The 19994-nt window shown below is 38.7% G+C and overlaps 2 protein-coding genes and 2 pseudogenes across 6 annotated transcripts in view; 2 read left to right on the top strand and 2 right to left on the bottom strand.

Annotated features, from left to right (window-relative positions):
• Positions 1 to 19994, top strand: part of Ca-beta (Calcium channel protein beta subunit) — a 440977-nt gene that overhangs the window by 224808 nt on the left and 196175 nt on the right. The gene's annotated exons all lie outside the window — the stretch shown is intronic.
• On the top strand, positions 6842 to 8401 carry LOC138855910 (uncharacterized). Its single transcript, XM_070106216.1, has one exon. It carries the CDS (start codon positions 7427 to 7429, stop codon positions 8072 to 8074), a length of 648 nt encoding a protein of 215 aa, XP_069962317.1. The 5' UTR covers positions 6842 to 7426; the 3' UTR covers positions 8075 to 8401.
• Positions 10546 to 17101, bottom strand: LOC138856424 (uncharacterized; annotated as a pseudogene).
• Positions 17194 to 18030, bottom strand: LOC138856425 (uncharacterized; annotated as a pseudogene).

Below are 19994 nucleotides of genomic sequence, written 5' to 3' on the forward strand. Positions count from 1 at the left end.
AGTGCAGTGGGAAAAAAAACATATATACACATAGAAAATCGAAAAAAAAACAAAGAAATATTATATAATTTATGTGAGAAACAAAAAAAGTGCTGTGAGAAACAAAAAAAAAAAACAAAAAAAAAAAAAAGAAACAAACACATATAGTGCTGTGCAGTGCAGTGACACAAACATATATATATATACAGAAAACAAAAGAGTGACAAAAAAAAAAAAAAAAAACCATATATATATATATACACAAGAGAGAAGTGAGGTGAAGTGAAGGGACACAAACATACATATATACATAAAAAAAAAAAAACCAGTAAAACCAACAACGTGCGCGAATTATTAACAAATTAGGTACGGGCGCGAGTTTCAACAAAAAACAACAAAAATACTTACATAAAAAGACAGAACGGGCGCGAACTAAATAAATAAAAAACCATACCAGCTAGCAACAACAACCACACCAGCTCACCAAAGTCACCCACCGCAGCTAAGCAGCAAAGGAGTGGGAAAAAAAAAAAAAAAAAAAAAAAACAACGAAAGGCACACACACAGGCACATATATAAAATATTATCCCCAAAACCCTTGGCGGAAAACCCAAAGTGAGTCGTATCGATTCCATTTAGTATATGTATATATCCACTAATTATATGTATGTTTAAATTTATGCCTTTGCGGTTTATTTTTTACAAAAATCCGTCTTAATAAAGGCAATAACAAAAAAGAGCGGTTACCAAACTGTTTCTATATTTCGGTTTATTTTCCGGTAAAAACCGAAATACCGCTAACAGATAAAACAGTTTGGTAAAAACTATATATCCAACGAACTTTTGATTGCCTAACTGCTTACCGTTGTGTTCAAATACACAAAAATATCTCTAAAACTAAACAATTAAAGTATTTACTTGCACCAATTTTCAGCAATACCCCTTATACTTAATCAAGTATAAGCAGGATTGCGTAAAATAAGCAAAGGCAAATCAAAAGCAAAGAAAAAAAAAACAACCAACAAAAGCGAAAACGTACAAAATAAATTTTAACATACATATAGATATCATATTCAACATATACATACATATATCACTAAAAATTTATATACATACATATATACATAAATTTTGTTTGAATAACTGCGGTAAATTATTCTACGTTTCGCGGTCTTTTCGCACTGCGTACATATATTCCGCACAAATATATTACGTGATATACATACACATATACATACATTTACAAGAATACCTGCGGTATATTTTTTCCTTTTCGCGGTCCTTTCGCACTGCGTACATATATACACGCTCAGGTATACAAAAATACGTTAATACTTCGCTTCAAAGTCCACATTGGCAAATATTCCGCAATACCCCTTGTTCTTGTTAAACAAAAACAAGTAGGATTGCATATATACATACATATAATATTCTAAGTCCACATTGGCACATATTCGCAATACCCCTTGTTCTTTGACCAACAAAAACAAGCAGGATTGCGCAAAAATATTTAAACATAATATATTATATTACATAAATACATATGTACAAAGTGCATTGATCTCTAAGACGAGCTCTCAATTGCGCATAACGTCAAGTACATATGTATCAGCTGATCCGCTTATAGGTATACCCTATAGGAATTACGGACACATAATACTTACAAATAAAAGTAATAATAAAAAACATTTGCGTTTAATATTAATCAATTTAATAATATTAAAGAAAAAAAAAAAAAGTTATTAATTTGTTAATATTTTCAAAAAAAAAACAATAAACCTTATTTTCTTAAAAGAGGTTTCAAATACAAATATTTCTTACAGTGTAAATATTTTATTTTATTTCGGCACATCTCTTAAATGAGCTCAGACTCGAAAGATTCTAAAACAACTCAGTTGCTAAAAGTTCCAAAAATGATTTCTGACGAAAGAAGTCCATGTACACCTGCAGAAGCTACACGCTCAAAGCAAGGTGCTACAAAGCAAAAAAGGGGGAAAGACATAACATACAGTAAATTCATTGCTGAGAGTGACGGCTTAATAAGATACTGCACTCGATTTTCTTCTTCTCCGATTCAAGACAATTCTGAATCGGTATTAGAAATTAAAAAAGACAATCTTGACAATTTTTGGTCACGTCTCCAAGCTGCATATGACGCAATTGTAGAATCTGACGACTCAGATCTACCGGAAAACTTCAAATCTTCGGCTTACGCAAAATACGAAAACTGCTTAGACCAATTCGAAGAAACTAAAGCAATGATTTTCGATCAACTTAAGCTAATAAAAGCAATTGCGCCTACTCCAAATCAGCGAGTAGAGCTGCCACAAGTACAATGCCAAGAGGCAAGTTCGGGCATCCATCTCAAGGTGCCCGCATGTGACACAGAAATCTTTCATGGTGGTTATGAACAATGGCCGTCCTTCCGAGACATGTTTACTGCCGTTTACATAAACCACCCAAAATTAACAAATGCGCAAAAATTGTATCACCTCCGATACAAAACAAAAGGTCAAGCAGGCGTCATAGTCAAACAGTTCGCACTAAATGACGATAATTTCAATCTGGCTTGGGAAGCTCTTAAATCAAGATTCGAAAACGAAAGAATATTGGTCGATAAACAAATATCGATATTAATGAACTTGCCAAAAATTCAAAGGGAAACTTGTGAAGAATTTATCAAACTTCAATCCACTGTTTCAAATTGTTTGTCGGTTTTATCGACACAAAATATTCCCACAGACAGCTGGGACCCAATACTGGTAAATATATGCACCGCCGCTTTACCAGAAAAATCGGTACTTTTGTGGGAGCAATCGCTCTCATCTCGAAAAAAATGCCCAACGTGGCAACAGATGAAAGACTTTTTAATAACCCAATACGAAATAGCAGAAAGGGTAGATAAAAAAATGGTCAGAACGAAAACCGTTCAACACGACCTAAATAGAAGCTTCCACAGACCCCAAGCCAGTAGCAGCAACAATTTAAACAGAAGTTTTTTAAGAAATCAAACGTTCACATCCGAACAGTACAAGCAAACGTCATGCGAACTATGTACAGGGGGGCATAAGCTCAAATCTTGCGAGAGATTCAAAAAGATGAATATTTTCGATCGAAACAATTTTATATAAACGAAAAGGCTTTGTACAAACTGCCTATCACATTCACATACACTTAAAGAGTGCGAAAGCAAATTTAATTGCGTTTATTGTCATAAACGCCATCATTCAATGCTGCATTACAGCACATTCTCCAGCTCACCCCCAAACAACGCAAATACAAAAAGAGCCACGGGTTTAGTTGTAACAGCAAATCCCGAAGTGCGAAATCCCGATAATTGCCAAGAAGCACCATGCTGCTCAAAGGCATTAAAAACCCAAACGCTACACAGCGAAAACCAAAGTAGGGTACTACTACCCACAGCAGTCGTCTCCATCGAACACCGAGGAGAGCTGTTTAAACTTAGGGCCTTAATAGACCAAGGATCACAACGATCTTTCATAGCGTCTAGGGCTCAAAATAGGCTACAACTGCCAACAAAACAAGCCAACTTTGAAATTACAGGAATGGGCGGAAGAGTAGTTCAAAACTCTAATAAAATCTGCCCCATTACCTTAATTTCCCCCCAAGCGGATAAGCACATACAAGCAGAAGCTATAGTCTTACCGCAACTTACAAATATGCTTCCAAGCTATCACATAAATAGCAAGCATTGGCAAAAGGTTTCACACCTAAAGCTAGCAGATCCCAACTGCAACACTCCCGCTCAAATAGACCTTCTATTAGGCAGCGATCTCATACCACAGATAATACTCGAAGGTATTGAGAAAATTTCAAATACACTTCTGGCACAAAATACTATTTTTGGGTGGATCCTAAGTGGACTAGTTTCGGAACCAGTTACCACCATGACCACTCAGGTTGAGGAAATCTCAAACGAATACCTCAATTCACAATTGAAAAAATTTTGGGAGTTAGAAGAACTCCCCCCATATCAATCACAACCCCTGAAGATCAGTATTGTGAAGACTTTTACAAAGCCACAACTACTAGATCAGATAATGGTCGGTATGTCGTACGACTACCACTAAAACAACAATTTCCTAACACAATCGCCTTAGGTCACTCTCGCACCTCTGCTATACAGCAGTTTTTAAGTATGGAAAAAAACTTACTTAAAAAAGGTGAGCTTAAGCCAGAATACGATGGCGTGTTGGAAGAATACCTCCATTTAAACCACATGGAGGAAGTAAGCCCATGCGAAAAAATCACAAATGGCAAATATCACTCATTTTACTTGCCTCATCACGCAGTAGTAAAGCCAGACAAAAAAACAACTAAAGTAAGAGTTGTTTTTAAGGCATCAAGATCTACTAGCTCGGGGAATTCCCTAAATGATATTCTATTTACGGGACCCACGCTCCAACCAGATTTAATGCTACTAATTTTAAATTGGCGTATATTCAAATACGTATTTAACGGAGACGTCGAAAAAATGTATAGACAAATAGTCGTACATAAAGACGATCAAGATTTTCAGCGAATTATTTTCCGAAAATCTCCCAATAGTCCACTCCGCGACTATAAATTGAAAACAGTTACCTTTGGCGTCAACTGTGCCCCATATTTAGCCATTCGAACACTGCACGAATTGGCAGAAAACACCAAGTCAGAGTTTCCTCTGGCAACCCAGGTGTTAAAAACACAAACGTATGTAGACGATATTCTGTCTGGAAGTCACAGTCTTCCACAAGCATACGAGTCACTAGCACAAGTGACACAAGCCCTCGAAACCGCAGGGTTCCCGTTAAAAAAGATAACGGCGAACCACCCTAATATCTTAAAGGACATACCTAAAGAAAATCTCTTGGACACTAATTTCCTTAAATTCGAAAAGGAAAGTACAACAAAAACTCTGGGGATCCAATGGAATGCGATATCTGACCAGTTTTCATACACTACAGAGTCAATATCAGCATTATCCGCCATAACAAAACACCAAATTTTATCCTCTGTGGCAAAACTTTTCGACCCCGCAGGATGGCTTTCGCCAATTATGATACAAGCGAAAATCTTGATACAAGAATTATGGCTAGACGGAACCGACTGGGACGAACAAGTGAAACCTCTTCGCATAGAAAAATGGTCCCAGTTTGCAAACAATCTGGAAGATATTTCCCAGATACAAATCCCTCGATGGGTAAACTATTTCCCCGAACACAAAGTCGAAATACACGGCTTCTGTGATGCCTCGGAGAAGGCATACTGTGCCACTATCTATGTGCGCACACAAAGCGATACCGCGACCACAAGCCACTTATTAGTAGCAAAAGCAAAGGTGGCTCCTTTAAAAACGCTAAGTCTACCTCGACTTGAGCTCTGTGGCGCGCTACTACTCGCAAAATTAGCTTCCATTTCGCAGACCCATTTAAACATGAAGAAACATAGATTGTATCTCTGGTCCGATTCTGAAATTGTTCTAGCCTGGTTGGAAAAACCACCACATGCATGGAAGACGTACATTGCTAATCGAACGTCTCAAATACTTGACCTAGTGGGATCAGCCACTTGGCGACATGTAGCCAGTGCTGACAATCCTGCTGATCTAGGTACAAGAGGATGCAAACCCCTGCATCTCGCCACCACCACCCTCTGGTGGAATGGCCCCCGATGGTTAACAGAATCTCCCGATTCTTGGCCACAATCGCCCATGCGCAATATAATAGCCCTCGAAAGTCGAAAGATCGACTCCTTTCACACAGCAGTGGAGGATACTGACATCCTTGAGCGATTTTCATCGTTCTCCCGAGCCCTCAGAGTAATCGCCTATATGTTAAAGTTCATAGAGCGACTTAAAATTAAAGTTAAGGGAGTTCCCTCAGAGTACCCCCAATGCGATACATTGACGCACCTGGAATTGCAAAAGGCAAAGGTCGCTCTAATCGCATCAACTCAAACTTCAGCCGCGATATAACACTATTAAGAGAATCAAAACCCATTGACAAAAGGAGTTCACTCTTAGTTCTTAACCCATTCCTAGACACGAAAGGTCTGCTTCGTGCGAATGGTCGGCTTGCCAATTCAAGCCTCACGTATAATGAACGCCATCCTCTAATCATACCAGAGAAATCTCGACTTGCCACTTTACTCCTCAATTATATCCACTTACTTATGCTCCACGCAGAACATCGCCTAATGCAACATATAGTCCGCCAAGAGTTCTATATTCCCCGACTTAAGCCCCAAATAAAAAAATGCATTTTCATGTGCAAGATCTGCACTCTGCATAAGCAGAAGTTGCGAACGCAGATTATGGCAGCACTTCCTCCGGAACGCTGTAACTTCACTCTGCCTTTCACAGTCACAGGTGTCGATTTTGCTGGGCCTTTTCAAATAAAGGCGTCCATGCTAAGGTCGCCCACCATAATGAAAGGCTATGTGGCTGTCTTTGTCTGTTTCACGACAAAAGCAGTGCACCTCGAGCTATGTACAAATCTGACTAAGGAGGCTTTTCTCGCGGCATTTGCTCTCTTTGTCGGACGACGCGGCTTCCCCTCAAAACTAATGAGCGATAACGGCAAAACCTTCATTGGAGCTCAAAGAGCCACTGAAAAACAGTTTGTGGATTTTATTAAACAAGTATCACCTGAAATTGTTCAGAAGTATGCTCCCCAAGGCATTAATTGGCAGTTTATCCCCCCAAGCGCTCCTCATATGGGTGGTTTATGGGAATCAGCTGTAAAAAGCTTCAAATCCCACTTCAAAGAAGTAGCTGGAAATTATAAATTGAATTATGAAGAATTCACTACCTTATTAACCCGAATTGAAGCCGTTCTCAATTCACGGCCACTCACAACACTCTCGCAAGATCCCTCCGACTTCACAGCCCTAACTCCAGGGCATTTTCTTAAAGGAGCACCCATTCTGGCCATACCTGAGCCAGGCGTGGGGTCGCTATCCCTATTAAATCGATGGGAAAGAATCAAAATTCTCCATCATGATTTCAGCCGCCGATGGAAGGAAGAGTACATCAAGGACCTTCATAAAAGGTACCGATGGAAAACTCCAGAAAAGGCACCAAAGCTTGGAGACTGTGTTATCATACACGATGATTGTCTACCCCCCACAGAATGGCGGCTTGGCCGCATAGAAAAACTATATTACGGTTCCGACGGTCATATACGAGTAGTTGATCTCCGTACTCAAAGCGGAACGCTGACAAGACCGCTCGTGAAATTATGTTTTCTGCCAACCGTATCTAATGACAAAATCGCAAATAACAACCAATCCGCCGATATTACCGCGACGCAAATGAATTAGTCGTATAAATAACCAATAAACCCGCAAATGACAAAACCGTTATAAACCAACCATTCTAACCGCAATGATCGATCAAAGTGACGATCCATTCCTGCCACATACCGTGGCACATTCGCCATAAATTTACATGCAACAAATGTATAATCATTCCAGCTTCTTCATACAGATCAATATGGAAGTAGATATGGCAGCAACACCAACGCCAGCTGTGAGGTCCGCCATCAATGTGCCACGCCCTGGGGCAACTCCAACACCACGAACCGCAGCGGCAATCGTTCCTGCAACCGCTCCCCGTAATGGCGCGCGACCACTGACACCTTCATCAGCACCGGCAACGGTGCCGCAACGCAGCCGATGCCCACTGTGTCGACGCACACACCGGCTGCAACACTGCAGCATTTTCCGAAGCATGCAGCCACCACAACGTCAGCAGGTTGCCCAAGCGCACGGGCACTGCCTCAACTGTTTGTCTACGGTCCACACGACTCCGGAGTGTACGTCGGTTACGCTCTGCCAACTGTGCCATAGACAGCACCATACTATGCTGCATCGCACCCCAAAGCGGGCCGTCGGGCGACAACTCGCTTCAAGCCGCAGATCGCAGCAGAGCAGCCATCCGGAGCACAACCGAAGACAGGCAGCTCCACCTCCATCCAGACCGAGGCGACAGGAGGCGTCAACGCGGCGTCGGCAGCCCAGGCCAACATACCGCCGCTCCACTGGCCTCAGCAGTGTTGTTGCTACGCTGCAGCAACTACAGCGATTGCTAGGCTAGAATTCGCCTAGGGGGGCCGGGATGGCTAGATGAGTTACGCCTCCCCCCTCCATACACGCCACTGCGCGCCAACACACCACATCAACACGATCCACAACAGACATCACACCACTCAGATCACCCACACATACACATCACATCACACCACAACACTACACAACTCAACACTAAAAAGGGGCTAACAGAGGACAAAATCTTTCCTTTTTCGTTAGCATTTCAAGCGAACAAGACGTGCCACTTTTCCGCCCCTTTTTTGCGCCCGTATATTTTCGACATCAGCCGTGACTGTGTCCGTTTGGTTTTTTCGTTACGGAACAGTGCCAACAAGTGAAAAAAGGTGAGTGCGTAATCGAATATTTAAACGCTATTATTCAAAAACGAATTAATTGCCATAACAAAGCTCCACAACAAGATACAAGACTCTTATTTGGTATACAGGATTACAATAGGGAGAGGCATCTGCAGTAAAAAAAATTTTTTAAAGTAGGCGTGGTACCGCCCCTAATAGGTTTAATGTGCATATCTCCTAAACCCCTAATGCTATAATAACAAAATTCACTGGAAGCAAATGTTTTTAGAACCTCTATTGACGGTGTGAAAATGGGTGACAAGCCCGCCCACTCCCCATAACACGGTACTGTTAAAAAATACTAAAAGCGCGATAAACCAAGCACTAAACACGCCAGACACATTAAATTTTATCCCTGGGATGGTATGAGATGACTTTATAGGAACCGCGTTCAAAATTAGTCAGTGGGCGTGGCACCGCCCATTTTTAGGCGAAAACCCATATCTTGGAATCTGCTTAACCGATGTCAACTAAATTCGGTGCATAACGTTCTTTTTATATATCTATATTATAGTGCGAAAAGTGCGAAAATGGCTAAATCGGATTACAACCACGCCTATTTCCCATATAACACCATTTTCCATTCCATCTGATTCTTTCACTTTCCACTATGCATATCAAGAAACAATGATTATATCGGGGTAAAACTTTGCGTGAATAATACGTTTAAAGTATGCCACCTTGTGACTAAAAATTATCTAAATCGAACCAAAACTGTTCAAGCCTCTAAGTACTAAATATGTGGACCCCAGTGCCTATAGTTGACCTTCTACCGAAAATATCAGTCAATCCACAAAGAAATCTCAAATGAATACACCATTTGACTTTGCGAGAGTATTAAATGTTTGGTTGCATCCGAGCTTAGCCCTTCCTTACTTGTTTTATATGTATGTATTATATTAAGATAACTCCTGCATTGTTATACAACCTTTTTTAATAACAGTAGCCTGTCTGCGAGGATCTCAATAGTAGAATAACTAATAATATTAATATATTCATTTTGGTTGGTTAAGAATATAACATCTTTTGCATTACATGTCACAAGTAATTATATCCGTGTTTTTCAATTATTTCCTTGATGCTTGTGGCGGTTCATTTATATTCGCCCAACTCATCTCTCACTGGAAATGAGAGCGCAATTGCTAAACATCAAAACCTCCTGAACTCAGGCAACTGTCAAAGATCAGGAGGTCTGACGTTTAGCAATTCGAAAAAGAGGGACGGCCAGATTGAAATCCTACAGAAAAATATGTGAACGGAGATGCTGTTGAAAATCACAAACGAAAATTGGAAAACAATGGAAATTGAAAAGTATGTGATGAAATGTTTTGAGATGTCATGCTTCGTAGTATTAATTTTCAACTGAAAATGATAAAAAAACATTTACTAACTGAGAGTTAGTACATTTTTTCACTTTTTAAGTATTGAAAGTTCAAAAATCAGTTGTTTTGATATATCACCAAATCACAAAAATGTATTTAAATAGTTTTTCCATATGTTTACCGGATACATGTATAACAATATTTTTAAAATTTTATTTTGCTCGATCTGGCTACAATGGAAAGTTAAATATAATTATTAAAATATAATATGTATGTACGTAATATGAGTTATATAATGATGCTTATTAAATTCTTAAGCGAATTTGTTTATACAAGAAAATGCAACCCTGCATCGGCTGATGATGACAGTTAGGGCAGTTGAGTAGAGCAGAGCTATGTGTTTTTGTGTGACACTTCTGAATGAGTGCAACTGAGATGCCTGCTCACACGTATACGTACGTGCAAGGAGAAAGTGGTGAAGATTGTCACGCGGCCTATGACGAGCTTACCACTTTCGAAGGTTTGAAAACCTAGTGTTTCGCTAGTTTTTTAACTACTTTTGGATGGCAGGTGCAAGAATATGTTTCTTTTGTTTTTGTTTTGTGCTGTCTCCTACTGCATGTGTTCTTATAATAGTTAAGATACCATATTTCGTATGAAAAATTCACCAGATTTTTGAGAATTATACATATGTATATGTTTATATGTAATAAAAAAAACTGATTTATTTAAATATCTTTTCATTCGAACATGTATTCAATACATGCATACATATTTTCAAATAAAATCTTGACCGAATTTCTTAAATATATATGTTTGGTTAGGTTAGGTTAGATTATTCTCGCAGGCTTATGAACCACGCATAGACTAGTTTTAGTGCTTAGCTATGCCAAATGGAGTGCCGTTACGTAGTTCATCAGAAGTAATCATCTTTCAGGATGCCAGCGCTTGACGCGAATTTCAAAAGGTTCTCAGGTCTCACTATCAATACCTTTACCAGTGTTTCAGTGTCTCATATCGTGGGGCCCTAAATGTTGTAAGCGTTGCCTTTCTAGTGCGAGGCAAGTGCACAAGCGATAATCAATTGTTTCCCTGGTACCTTGCTCTTGACATTTCTTGCAGTCCTCTCGATCTGTCAGCCACATTGTGCAGGCGTGTGCCCATTTTCCTACAGTTTCTTCTATTATGAGTGAGTAGAAACTTTGTTTATTTTTGAGCTACCGTTTTGCAAATGACTTTTGCTGTTTTGCATTTCGATAGATCATTCCATCGAATTTTAACCTTCCTTGCAATGCTCTTACCAATATCGATCACGTTATTGGATGACAGCCGCACACCACTCTTGTCAATCCCGTCCACTATATTATTGCCATCGATGCCTTTGTGACCTGGCACCCAGTAGAAGTGAAGTGTTCTGGCGACACTCTCCACTGCCGCCCTGATTCCCAAGACACTTCTGGCGGATATGCAAACCCAAGTTCCTGCCTTGATTGCTGCTTGGCTCTCAACGTAGATAGCTGGGTGCTGATGTACTAAGTCTAGCTTTGGGGCTTTCCTAATAGCCCAGACATCTGCTTGAAATTTTCTGATGTGTTCAGGCAGCTTAAAAGGCTACCTTGTGTGTAACTCTAAGCAGTTTATCACCGCGCCACCTTTTTCTAAGTTTAACCTGAACCTTCTTTGCGAATTGAAGAGTGGGATCATGTAGTCGGTGCTTGCCGAACTGCAATTACCCACCGAGCTATGCTCAAGATTCTACACTCAGCGTCACAAGTTATATAAATATTGGCAACACTTCAAGCTGTAAAGTTGTACTTTTTTTGCTCTGAACTATTGTGCGTAATTTTGCAAAATTTCTTAAACTTTAATTGCTTTTTTAGTGATTTAGTTCAATATTAAGTGATTTTAACTCAGAGCTGCAAGATAAGTATTAAATGTTCTTCAGTTTTGTGCAGCATTAAAAAGTTTTAACTTTCGAATTTTTGGTGCCGAGTCAGCTTTTCGTTTCATTTTGTTTTATTTCATTCTATTGTCTTTCTTTATTTATCTTCTTTTATGTCTTTATTCACAGCTGTGTTGCGTTTAGCTTATTATTTGTTATAGTGCTTCTTAAACTGCTCGCTATATTGCTTTTTCAAACTGTCAAACTGGTTTGAAACTTTGATAAAAAAAATTGCTATTATTTTTGCGTTTATTCTTAATTAAATTTATTATTATTAATATTTTGCTAACACACTAATTTATTATATATCTATTAAATTTTGTTCTACTTACTCTTTTATTTGATCTTTATTCTTGTTATTTATTATGACTTGTAACTTCCCCAATTGTAACATTAAAGGCGAGTCAGATCGCTACGTTTCATGCTGGCTTTGTGATGGGCTTGCCCATATTAAATGCGCTGGACTGACTGGTAGAATCTTAGATTCTATTCTCGACTGTAAGGGATTGCGTTGGTCCTGTTTAAATTGTAGATCTATTGAAATCGATCTATTTAAAGTTTATAGGGAGACACGCAATGGCTTTAACGAGATCGGTCGTGATCTTGTAACCCTCACTGAAAAATTTAAGCACTATGAAAAATTTTTCAAATCTTTTAAGTGCCTAAATGATTCTCACGAATCCTCTAAACCTACTCCTAAGCGTAAACGTCCTTCCGATGAAGTAACACTTAGTTCTTCTGTACAGAAAAGAACGTCTCCTTCCAATGACCTAATAAATCTCTCTTCTCCTTGCCCTCAAGGTGATAAGCCGTCAACTTCCAAAGAGCTCAATTCCCCTAAAGCTCTATCTAATAGTAATAAGTATCTCACAATTCCAGAGGCTGCCCCTAATAACATAGTAGCATCAGTTAATAATTTAATAGTTATTTCACCTAAAAAGTCTATATTTATTTCGAGACTTGCCAAAGATACCTTGGTGGAGGACATTAAATCTTACATTTTGTCACGTTTAAAAATCGATGATATCAATATCCGTAAATTTAACTTCAATTATGATAGAAGTATATCATCGTTTAAAATAGACGTATCTCTTGAAACATTCAAAAAGATCTTAGATAGTTCATTCTGGCCAACTGGGGCTTTTGTACGCGAATTTAAACCTAAACTTAGAAGTCAAACTGAGGAAAACATTGTTAAATTACCAAAAGCAACCACCGATATAAAAAACTGATTGGTAGAAATTCGCTAAGCATTTATTATCAAAATGTTAGAGGTCTTAATACAAAATTAACCGACTTGTATTTGAACAGTTCCAATTTTAATTTCCATACCTCACATTTTTGATAATGAGATTTTAAACAGCGAATTTCAAATTTTTAGATGTGATCGACTGAACAGAATCGGTGGAGGTGCTCTATTTGCCGTGCATTCCTCTCTCCCATCTGAAAATATTCTTGTTCCAGGGACCGACTCATTTGAATTTAAATGTATTAGAGTATACGTTAATAGTTGCTTTATTTATTTAACCCTATCTTATATACCACCCCATTCGGACTTATCTGTATACATGCAGCATGCTTCTTTAATAAATAGTGCTACCTCGATGGCAAATAATGCAGATTCATTGATTGTATTAGGTGATTTCAATTTACAGTGTGCTTCGTGGAAACATATCGATGACTATATCGTGCCGATTTGCAATCGGTCATGTTTTAATGAGTTTTTCGAAAAAATGTCCGAGTTGGGTCTGAACCAAATTAATTTGATTCCGAATAAATTTGGTAAATGCTTAGATTCAGTATACGTTGATACCTCTGCAAAGTGTTCCGTTATTCAGAGTAATCCTCTTGTTCTACCAGAGGACTCATATCATCCTGCTTTGGAAATATCTGTCGAAATCTCAGGCATTGTACGGGATAATAATCATCAAACTTCGTGCTTCTGTACTCTTTTTAACTAATTGAATTGAGTGTCTCTCATTTTAATAACATTATTATGAAATTATTTGAAAAGTATGTTCCAATAGTAATTGTTAATAAAAGCAAAAGTATAAGTCCGTGGTTTTCGAAAGAGTTATATAAATTGAAAAACAGAAAAACTCGAGCCTTTAAACATTTAAAAAAAAACCGGTTCACTTGTCGACTATTCTAAATATTCTCTATTGCGTCGACAATATTTTGACCTAAACAAAAAATGTTATAATAATTACTTAAATAAAGTAAAAAAAAATATTGTAAGTAATCAAAAATCGTTTTATGATTTCGTCAACTCCAAACGCAGGATTTCCAAATTTCCGTCCGCAATGAAATACAAATCTATCATTTCAAGTGACAATGATATTATATCCAATATGTTTACAGAATTTTTCAAGCCAAACTACTGTAACAATTCTTCCAAAACTTTTTCTTATCAGCAAGTGCTGTGTTCGGATACTTTAATTAACGCTCCAATTATTTCTGAAGAAGACGTCCTGTTTAATTCAAATAAGTTAAAACCATCTTTTAGTTATGGCCCAGACATGTTACCCTCATGCTTCCTAAAAAATAGTGCCAAATATATTTACCTGCCTTTGACAAGGATATTTAATTCCTCTCTTAAACACGGTATATTTCCTGCAATATGGAAACAGTCATTTATAATCCCTTTGCATAAAAGTGGATTCAGATCCAACATTGAAAACTATAGAGGTATCGCAAAACTATCAGTTATACCTAAACTTTTTGAAGCTATCATCACTGACCATATAACCTTTTCGATTTCTCCGTTAATTTCCTCATCTCAGCATGGATTTCGTAAAGGGAATTCGACTATAACAAACTTACTTGAATTTGTAAACCATGTATCATTGGGTTTTAGGGAACATAAGCATACGGATATTATATACACAGACTTTAGCAAAGCTTTCGATAAAGTAAATATCTCGATTCTCATTCATAAACTTGATCTGCTGGGCTTTCAGCCAAGATTCCTTCAATGGGTATCTTCCTATCTTTATAATAGAACACAACGAGTGATATTTGAGGATACACCTTCAGATACAATTACTGTTTCTTCAGGTGTTCCGCAAGGTAGTCATCTTGGCCCGATTCTGTTCTTCTTGTTTATTAACGATATCTCTTCAGTAATAGAATTCTCAAAAATTTTATTATACGCTGACGACGTAAAGCTTTTTAAATCATACACTTCAACTGAAGAAAGGTGTCTGTTGCAAACAGACTTAAACAATTTGGTTGCATGGTGTGATAGAAATGATTTGCCATTGAATCTCAATAAATGTAAGACGATGTGCTTTTCCCGTAGATCTGTGCACCCCTCTTATTATGTAATAAAACACCATATTCTACAGCAAGTTTTTAACTATGTTGATTTGGGAGTTAATATTGACCCTAAGCTTAATTTCAGTCTTCATATTGATACCATGGTCTTGAAAGCAAAAGCTGTCCTCAGTTTTGTTAAGCGTTGGTCTAAAGAATTTAGAGATCCGTATATTACTAAAACACTTTATACAACTTTGATTAGACCTATATTGGAATATGCCTCTGTGGTATGGAACCCTAGCTACCAAATCCATTCTGACAAGTTAGAGTCTGTTCAAAAACAATTTTTACTTTTCGCCTTAGCGCATTTCCGATGGGATGCTAGGGTAAGTCTACCTCCATACACTAGTCGTTTAAAACTTATTAATCTAACCACACTTTCTAGTCGTAGGGAAATGCCTGGCATAATATTCTTAGTGAAACTTTTGAATGGAACTGTTTGCAGTTCTTTTCTCCTGTCTGAAATTAAATTTAATATCCCGGTTCGCTTTTCGAGGCAGTTTAGACCTTTACTGCTAAAATCCTGTAGATCAAATTTTGAACTAAACGAGCCATTCCGCCGTATATGTCATGATTTTAATTCTCATTCCAGCACATTTGACTTATCTGACTCACTTTTCAAAATTTAAAAGACTTTATTGTTTTCTCTTAATAAATGAAAATGTATCAATTTATTATATTGTAACTTTAGATCTTAGCTGTTGAAATTTTTGTTTCTGTAGCTGAGCAGTTTTAGATCTCAACACTTAAAAAACTCGCTTGCCTTTTCTGACTCGGCTAATTCCGCACGTATGCGGATTGAGCCCCTCGCGTCGGTTGGGCTGGAGGAGGGTAATCGTTGGGTTTATTATTATTATATTAGGGCTAAACGGCTAACCTCCAAGCATTCTGGAACAGCGTTGTGTTTAGTGACAAAATTGATCTGGAGAACTCGAAATAGCGAGTTGCCTCCACAAAATCTTGTTTTCACTATTAAGCAAGGAGAGGTTTTGTAACGGTTTGGGAGTGCATGTCGGCTGTTGACACAAAAAATTTAGATTTTGTTGAGTATACGATGAATAGCACAGATTTTCTTCAAATATTGAAGGACAACTTAAAGCAAAGCGTCCAAAACTTGGCTTTAACTTCGTCAGAGTCAGCTAGAGTTGTCAAAGAATGGCTTCTGTATAACACCCTAAAGAGTTAAACTCACCTCCCCAATCACCGGATCTCAATTCTATTGAGAATTTGTGAGATGTTCTAGACAGAAACAGTAGAAAAAGACCCATAACCTCAAAAAATTATTTGCGGAACGCCCTGACTGAAGAATAGGCGAAAATTTCAAGTGAGTTTACTCAAAATTTGATTGGCTCCATGCAAAGGCGTGTGAAAGTCGTTATAAAGTCTAATGGTGGCCACACAAAATGTTAGTTTTAATTTTTCTTTATAAGGTAGTATAAAAAAAAATTAAATGATTTTTCCATTAAAAACAAAAAGTAATTTGTTTAAGAAGGATGTAGCTGCTGTAAGTTAACTTTTGACTATGACTGTATATGTAACTTCTCCTGAAGTGAATAGTCGCCCCGCCGATTTTTGGCTGGTAGCACTAGTTCAAGAGCCGCCGTTGAAGAGGCTCTTAGAGCCCCCGTTAAACATAGTGTATCGAGCCTCTGAATCCGTTCCATTGGCTTCCAGCAGGTAGATTTCCGTACGCCTGTCCATCATACTACTACAGCGTAAAGCAAAATTGGTCTTACAATATCTGTGTAGCACCAGTGCATGAGAGAGAGAGATCTGCCTAGATGCATATGCTTTCTGCCTTTAGTGTATGACTGTTGCACTTTGGACAAGCTTCCAGGGGGCGCTGGATTTTCTCTAATGTTTTCAACAGGAAGGAATTTAAGCTTTCGAGTCCACTGGGTTATTTCTACCTGCCTTCGGTATGAGCATGCCCTAGCCTCTCTCTCCAAGAGTGCAGTGTATAGCTGAAATTCAGCCATCTCCTTAAAATCGACCTCATGTACGGCACGGATAGATAAAGTGCATTTTGCAGCACTGCTGGAATGATTCCGTCCGTACCGGTAGATTTGTATGGGTCGAATGAGCGAATTCCCCATTTTATTTTATTATCCGTAATAATGTATTCGATGTATGTATGAAAGGGCACACTGACTAGGTTTTCTTATAAGTCCTCACAGTTATCTGCCCACTATCCGCTACTCTTGCGAATTAGATCGGGCGAGGCGGGTCTTTTGGATAATAGTTTCCTGTGCCTCATCACCTTGTGGGTCTTTTCAAAGCTGCTACAAAAGTTTTTTCAGTATTGCCGCTTTGTCCTACGTACCAACTTTTGGTAGTCCCTTAGAAGATCTTTATATTCATTCCAACAGTACCTGCTTTCCGCTAGCTTCGCCCAGTTGAAACATTCCCATACTCTGCGTCGGCAAGACCCGAGCTAATTGTTCCACCAAGGAGCTTCGTTTTATGCTTGAGTCGCAGCGTAGGGGAATCGTTATGAAAAACTGTATTAAAGGCATTCGTGAATACAGTCACGCCCTTTTCAAGCTCTTCATGTGAGTTATATGCGCAACGTCGAAGTCTCTTGCCTAATACTATCTGCCTGTAGAGATCCTAGTTTGTACTTCTGGGATTTCTCCTAACCTCGTGTCTCAACTTTGAAACCAATCTAATGGAGAAGTAGATGTAGCTATGATCAAAAAATTACCCTTAGGTTTAATGCCCTCCAATTTTCTACTATTGCATCTTTACTGGTATAGAGCCTTATGTCTTGGACGTTGCTGGAGGTGGGTCCTATATAAGTAATTTCCTCACCTCGATTAGCTACCACTAGGCAACTTTGTAAAATTAAATTGAGTAGGCACTAACCTCTCTAAGCATCAGCGCCCAACACCAACGCCTGCTTTCTTCTGCTGGATGTAACCGTCAGCGTTTGGAGCTCTGCCGTTGGTACCTCGCAATCGTGTGGCATATAACAGAATGCAAGGAGTGAAGGCTCATCCTTGACACCCTTCACTGCCACAACCATCAGGATGGGAATTTAGATTTTTCTTCACCAATATCGCCGTTCTTACCTGGTTATTTCCGCCCGGTGTGTATGTTGTGTATTTTGTGACTTTAGCCCAGCAATCACGTTAACCAATACTATCCATATTTCCTGGACTGAAACCACGTCGTAGCTGCCCTTTCCTTAGCTCTCGGTTTTGGACCATCAATTTACTGAGTAACCCACTCACCCCACTTCCTGTAAGACTAGAAAGATTTCGAACTGCTTCCCTTATCCATGTTAGCGTCGCGTCATCGTTACACTTCAGGATTATGTCGTTCATCCTCGAGAAGAGGGCTTCCAATAGCTTCATCTCCACTATTTCCGCTTTACAATTTTGCTCCTGCGACATCTGTCCCAGAGGGTTAGTGAGTGTGACCATCAAATGTCGTTTCGCGTTCTCATTAGCGGCCGCCGCTACCTTGAACGTTGTCGGTTTGTCGTCCACGTGCTTGACGTCTAGCTTCTCGGCTATGTCTGTACACTTCATCTTTTTCAAAGGCGCCTTCGGTTCGCTTCCGTCGAACGCTGCCTCTTTCCAGCGATATGATCTTCAACCTTCGGCCGTTTTTCACCTTTTCTTTGTCTGGCCCAAGCCAAGCGTTTCACTTCTTCTCCCTTTAGGTTGGACTTACCTTTGAGTCGTTGTATTTACTTCTTTTTGAGGATGCATATAAAGCAGTCCCCTATAAGGGGATAACTGGGGATATACATCAGCTTTCGCTCGTTGCCTCATGCCTACATACCACTTTGATTCAGAAAATATAGCTATGAAACAGGTGCTGGTTGTTAACTAACGTTTTCTGAGCTTACGCAAGGTCCACACAGCCCGCGCTGAAATGCATCAGGCCTGCACTTATTGCGAACTTATCGGCTTTGCAGTTTCCAGCAATTCCAACGAGTATGTTAATTAAATATAATGATGCTATTGATACTGAGGGCAGACACTTCTTGACGAACTTTGAGCTCATAGTTGGCGAACTAGATGCTAGTATTGCCGCTTTGCTGTCGGAGTGAATGATCACCTCCTTGAAATAGGCTGTACTTCGGAACATTGCATCTTCTGCTAACTTAATTGCAGTCAATTCTGCTTGAAAAATACTACAGTGGTCTGGCATCCTGAAGCTAAAGTTAATAGAGAGCTCTTAACAAAAAAACTATCCGTCCAAACTTCCTCCCCCCACATATCTCCTATTGGCATGTACGCAGAGAAGAAATCACACGGTATAAATTTTTAATATTCAAATAACATTTAAATATCTGAATTCGGTTTTCAGAACCGAAGGCCTTTCTTACGAAATCATCAAAAAGCTATTTCATTTCTGTAAAAGGCGAATTCGATTTTCAAACCGAATCACTTCGTTTGTATGTGAGAGATAAATGCAGAACATGGCTGATTACAATAGGGAATTACACCGACAGCTGCGTCAATTTTTCATGTAACCCGGACGTTACACGATCAAGAATATGCTTTCAAGTTGCAATACACTCACACTATTCTACTACCGCACTCGCACTTTTCGAGCTTAAAAGCCGTCTTGATATTAATTTTCTCATTGAAGTCGAGTGGTAAGTTGACGATCAAGTTTGTACAGCTGATCGCATATTTTGCAAACAAATGACATGGAATTGTCAGTAATATGAATATTTTGTTATATTCATGGATTGATATTAAAATGTAAGTATATCAATACAGTATATTATTAATTTCGTGTAAAAATTTTAAGAAGTTTCCATGACAACGGCATCTTGAAACTATTATTGATTATCAAGTTGCTTGCAGCCTACGTCACGGTTGTCAATTTAAATCTTTTCTTGATCGTGTAACTGCAGCGTACATGTAAGTACAGTTCGAATATTTTCGGTAATAATACGTATTCTTTAGGAAAGTGTGTTTATTTCCAGCTTATGTGGTCTGTCAGAAAAAGAAGTTTTCAAGGATTTTG

Source organism: Bactrocera oleae, chromosome 3, assembly GCF_042242935.1.
Source record: "Bactrocera oleae isolate idBacOlea1 chromosome 3, idBacOlea1, whole genome shotgun sequence".
NCBI classification, from domain to species: Eukaryota; Metazoa; Arthropoda; class Insecta; order Diptera; family Tephritidae; genus Bactrocera; species Bactrocera oleae.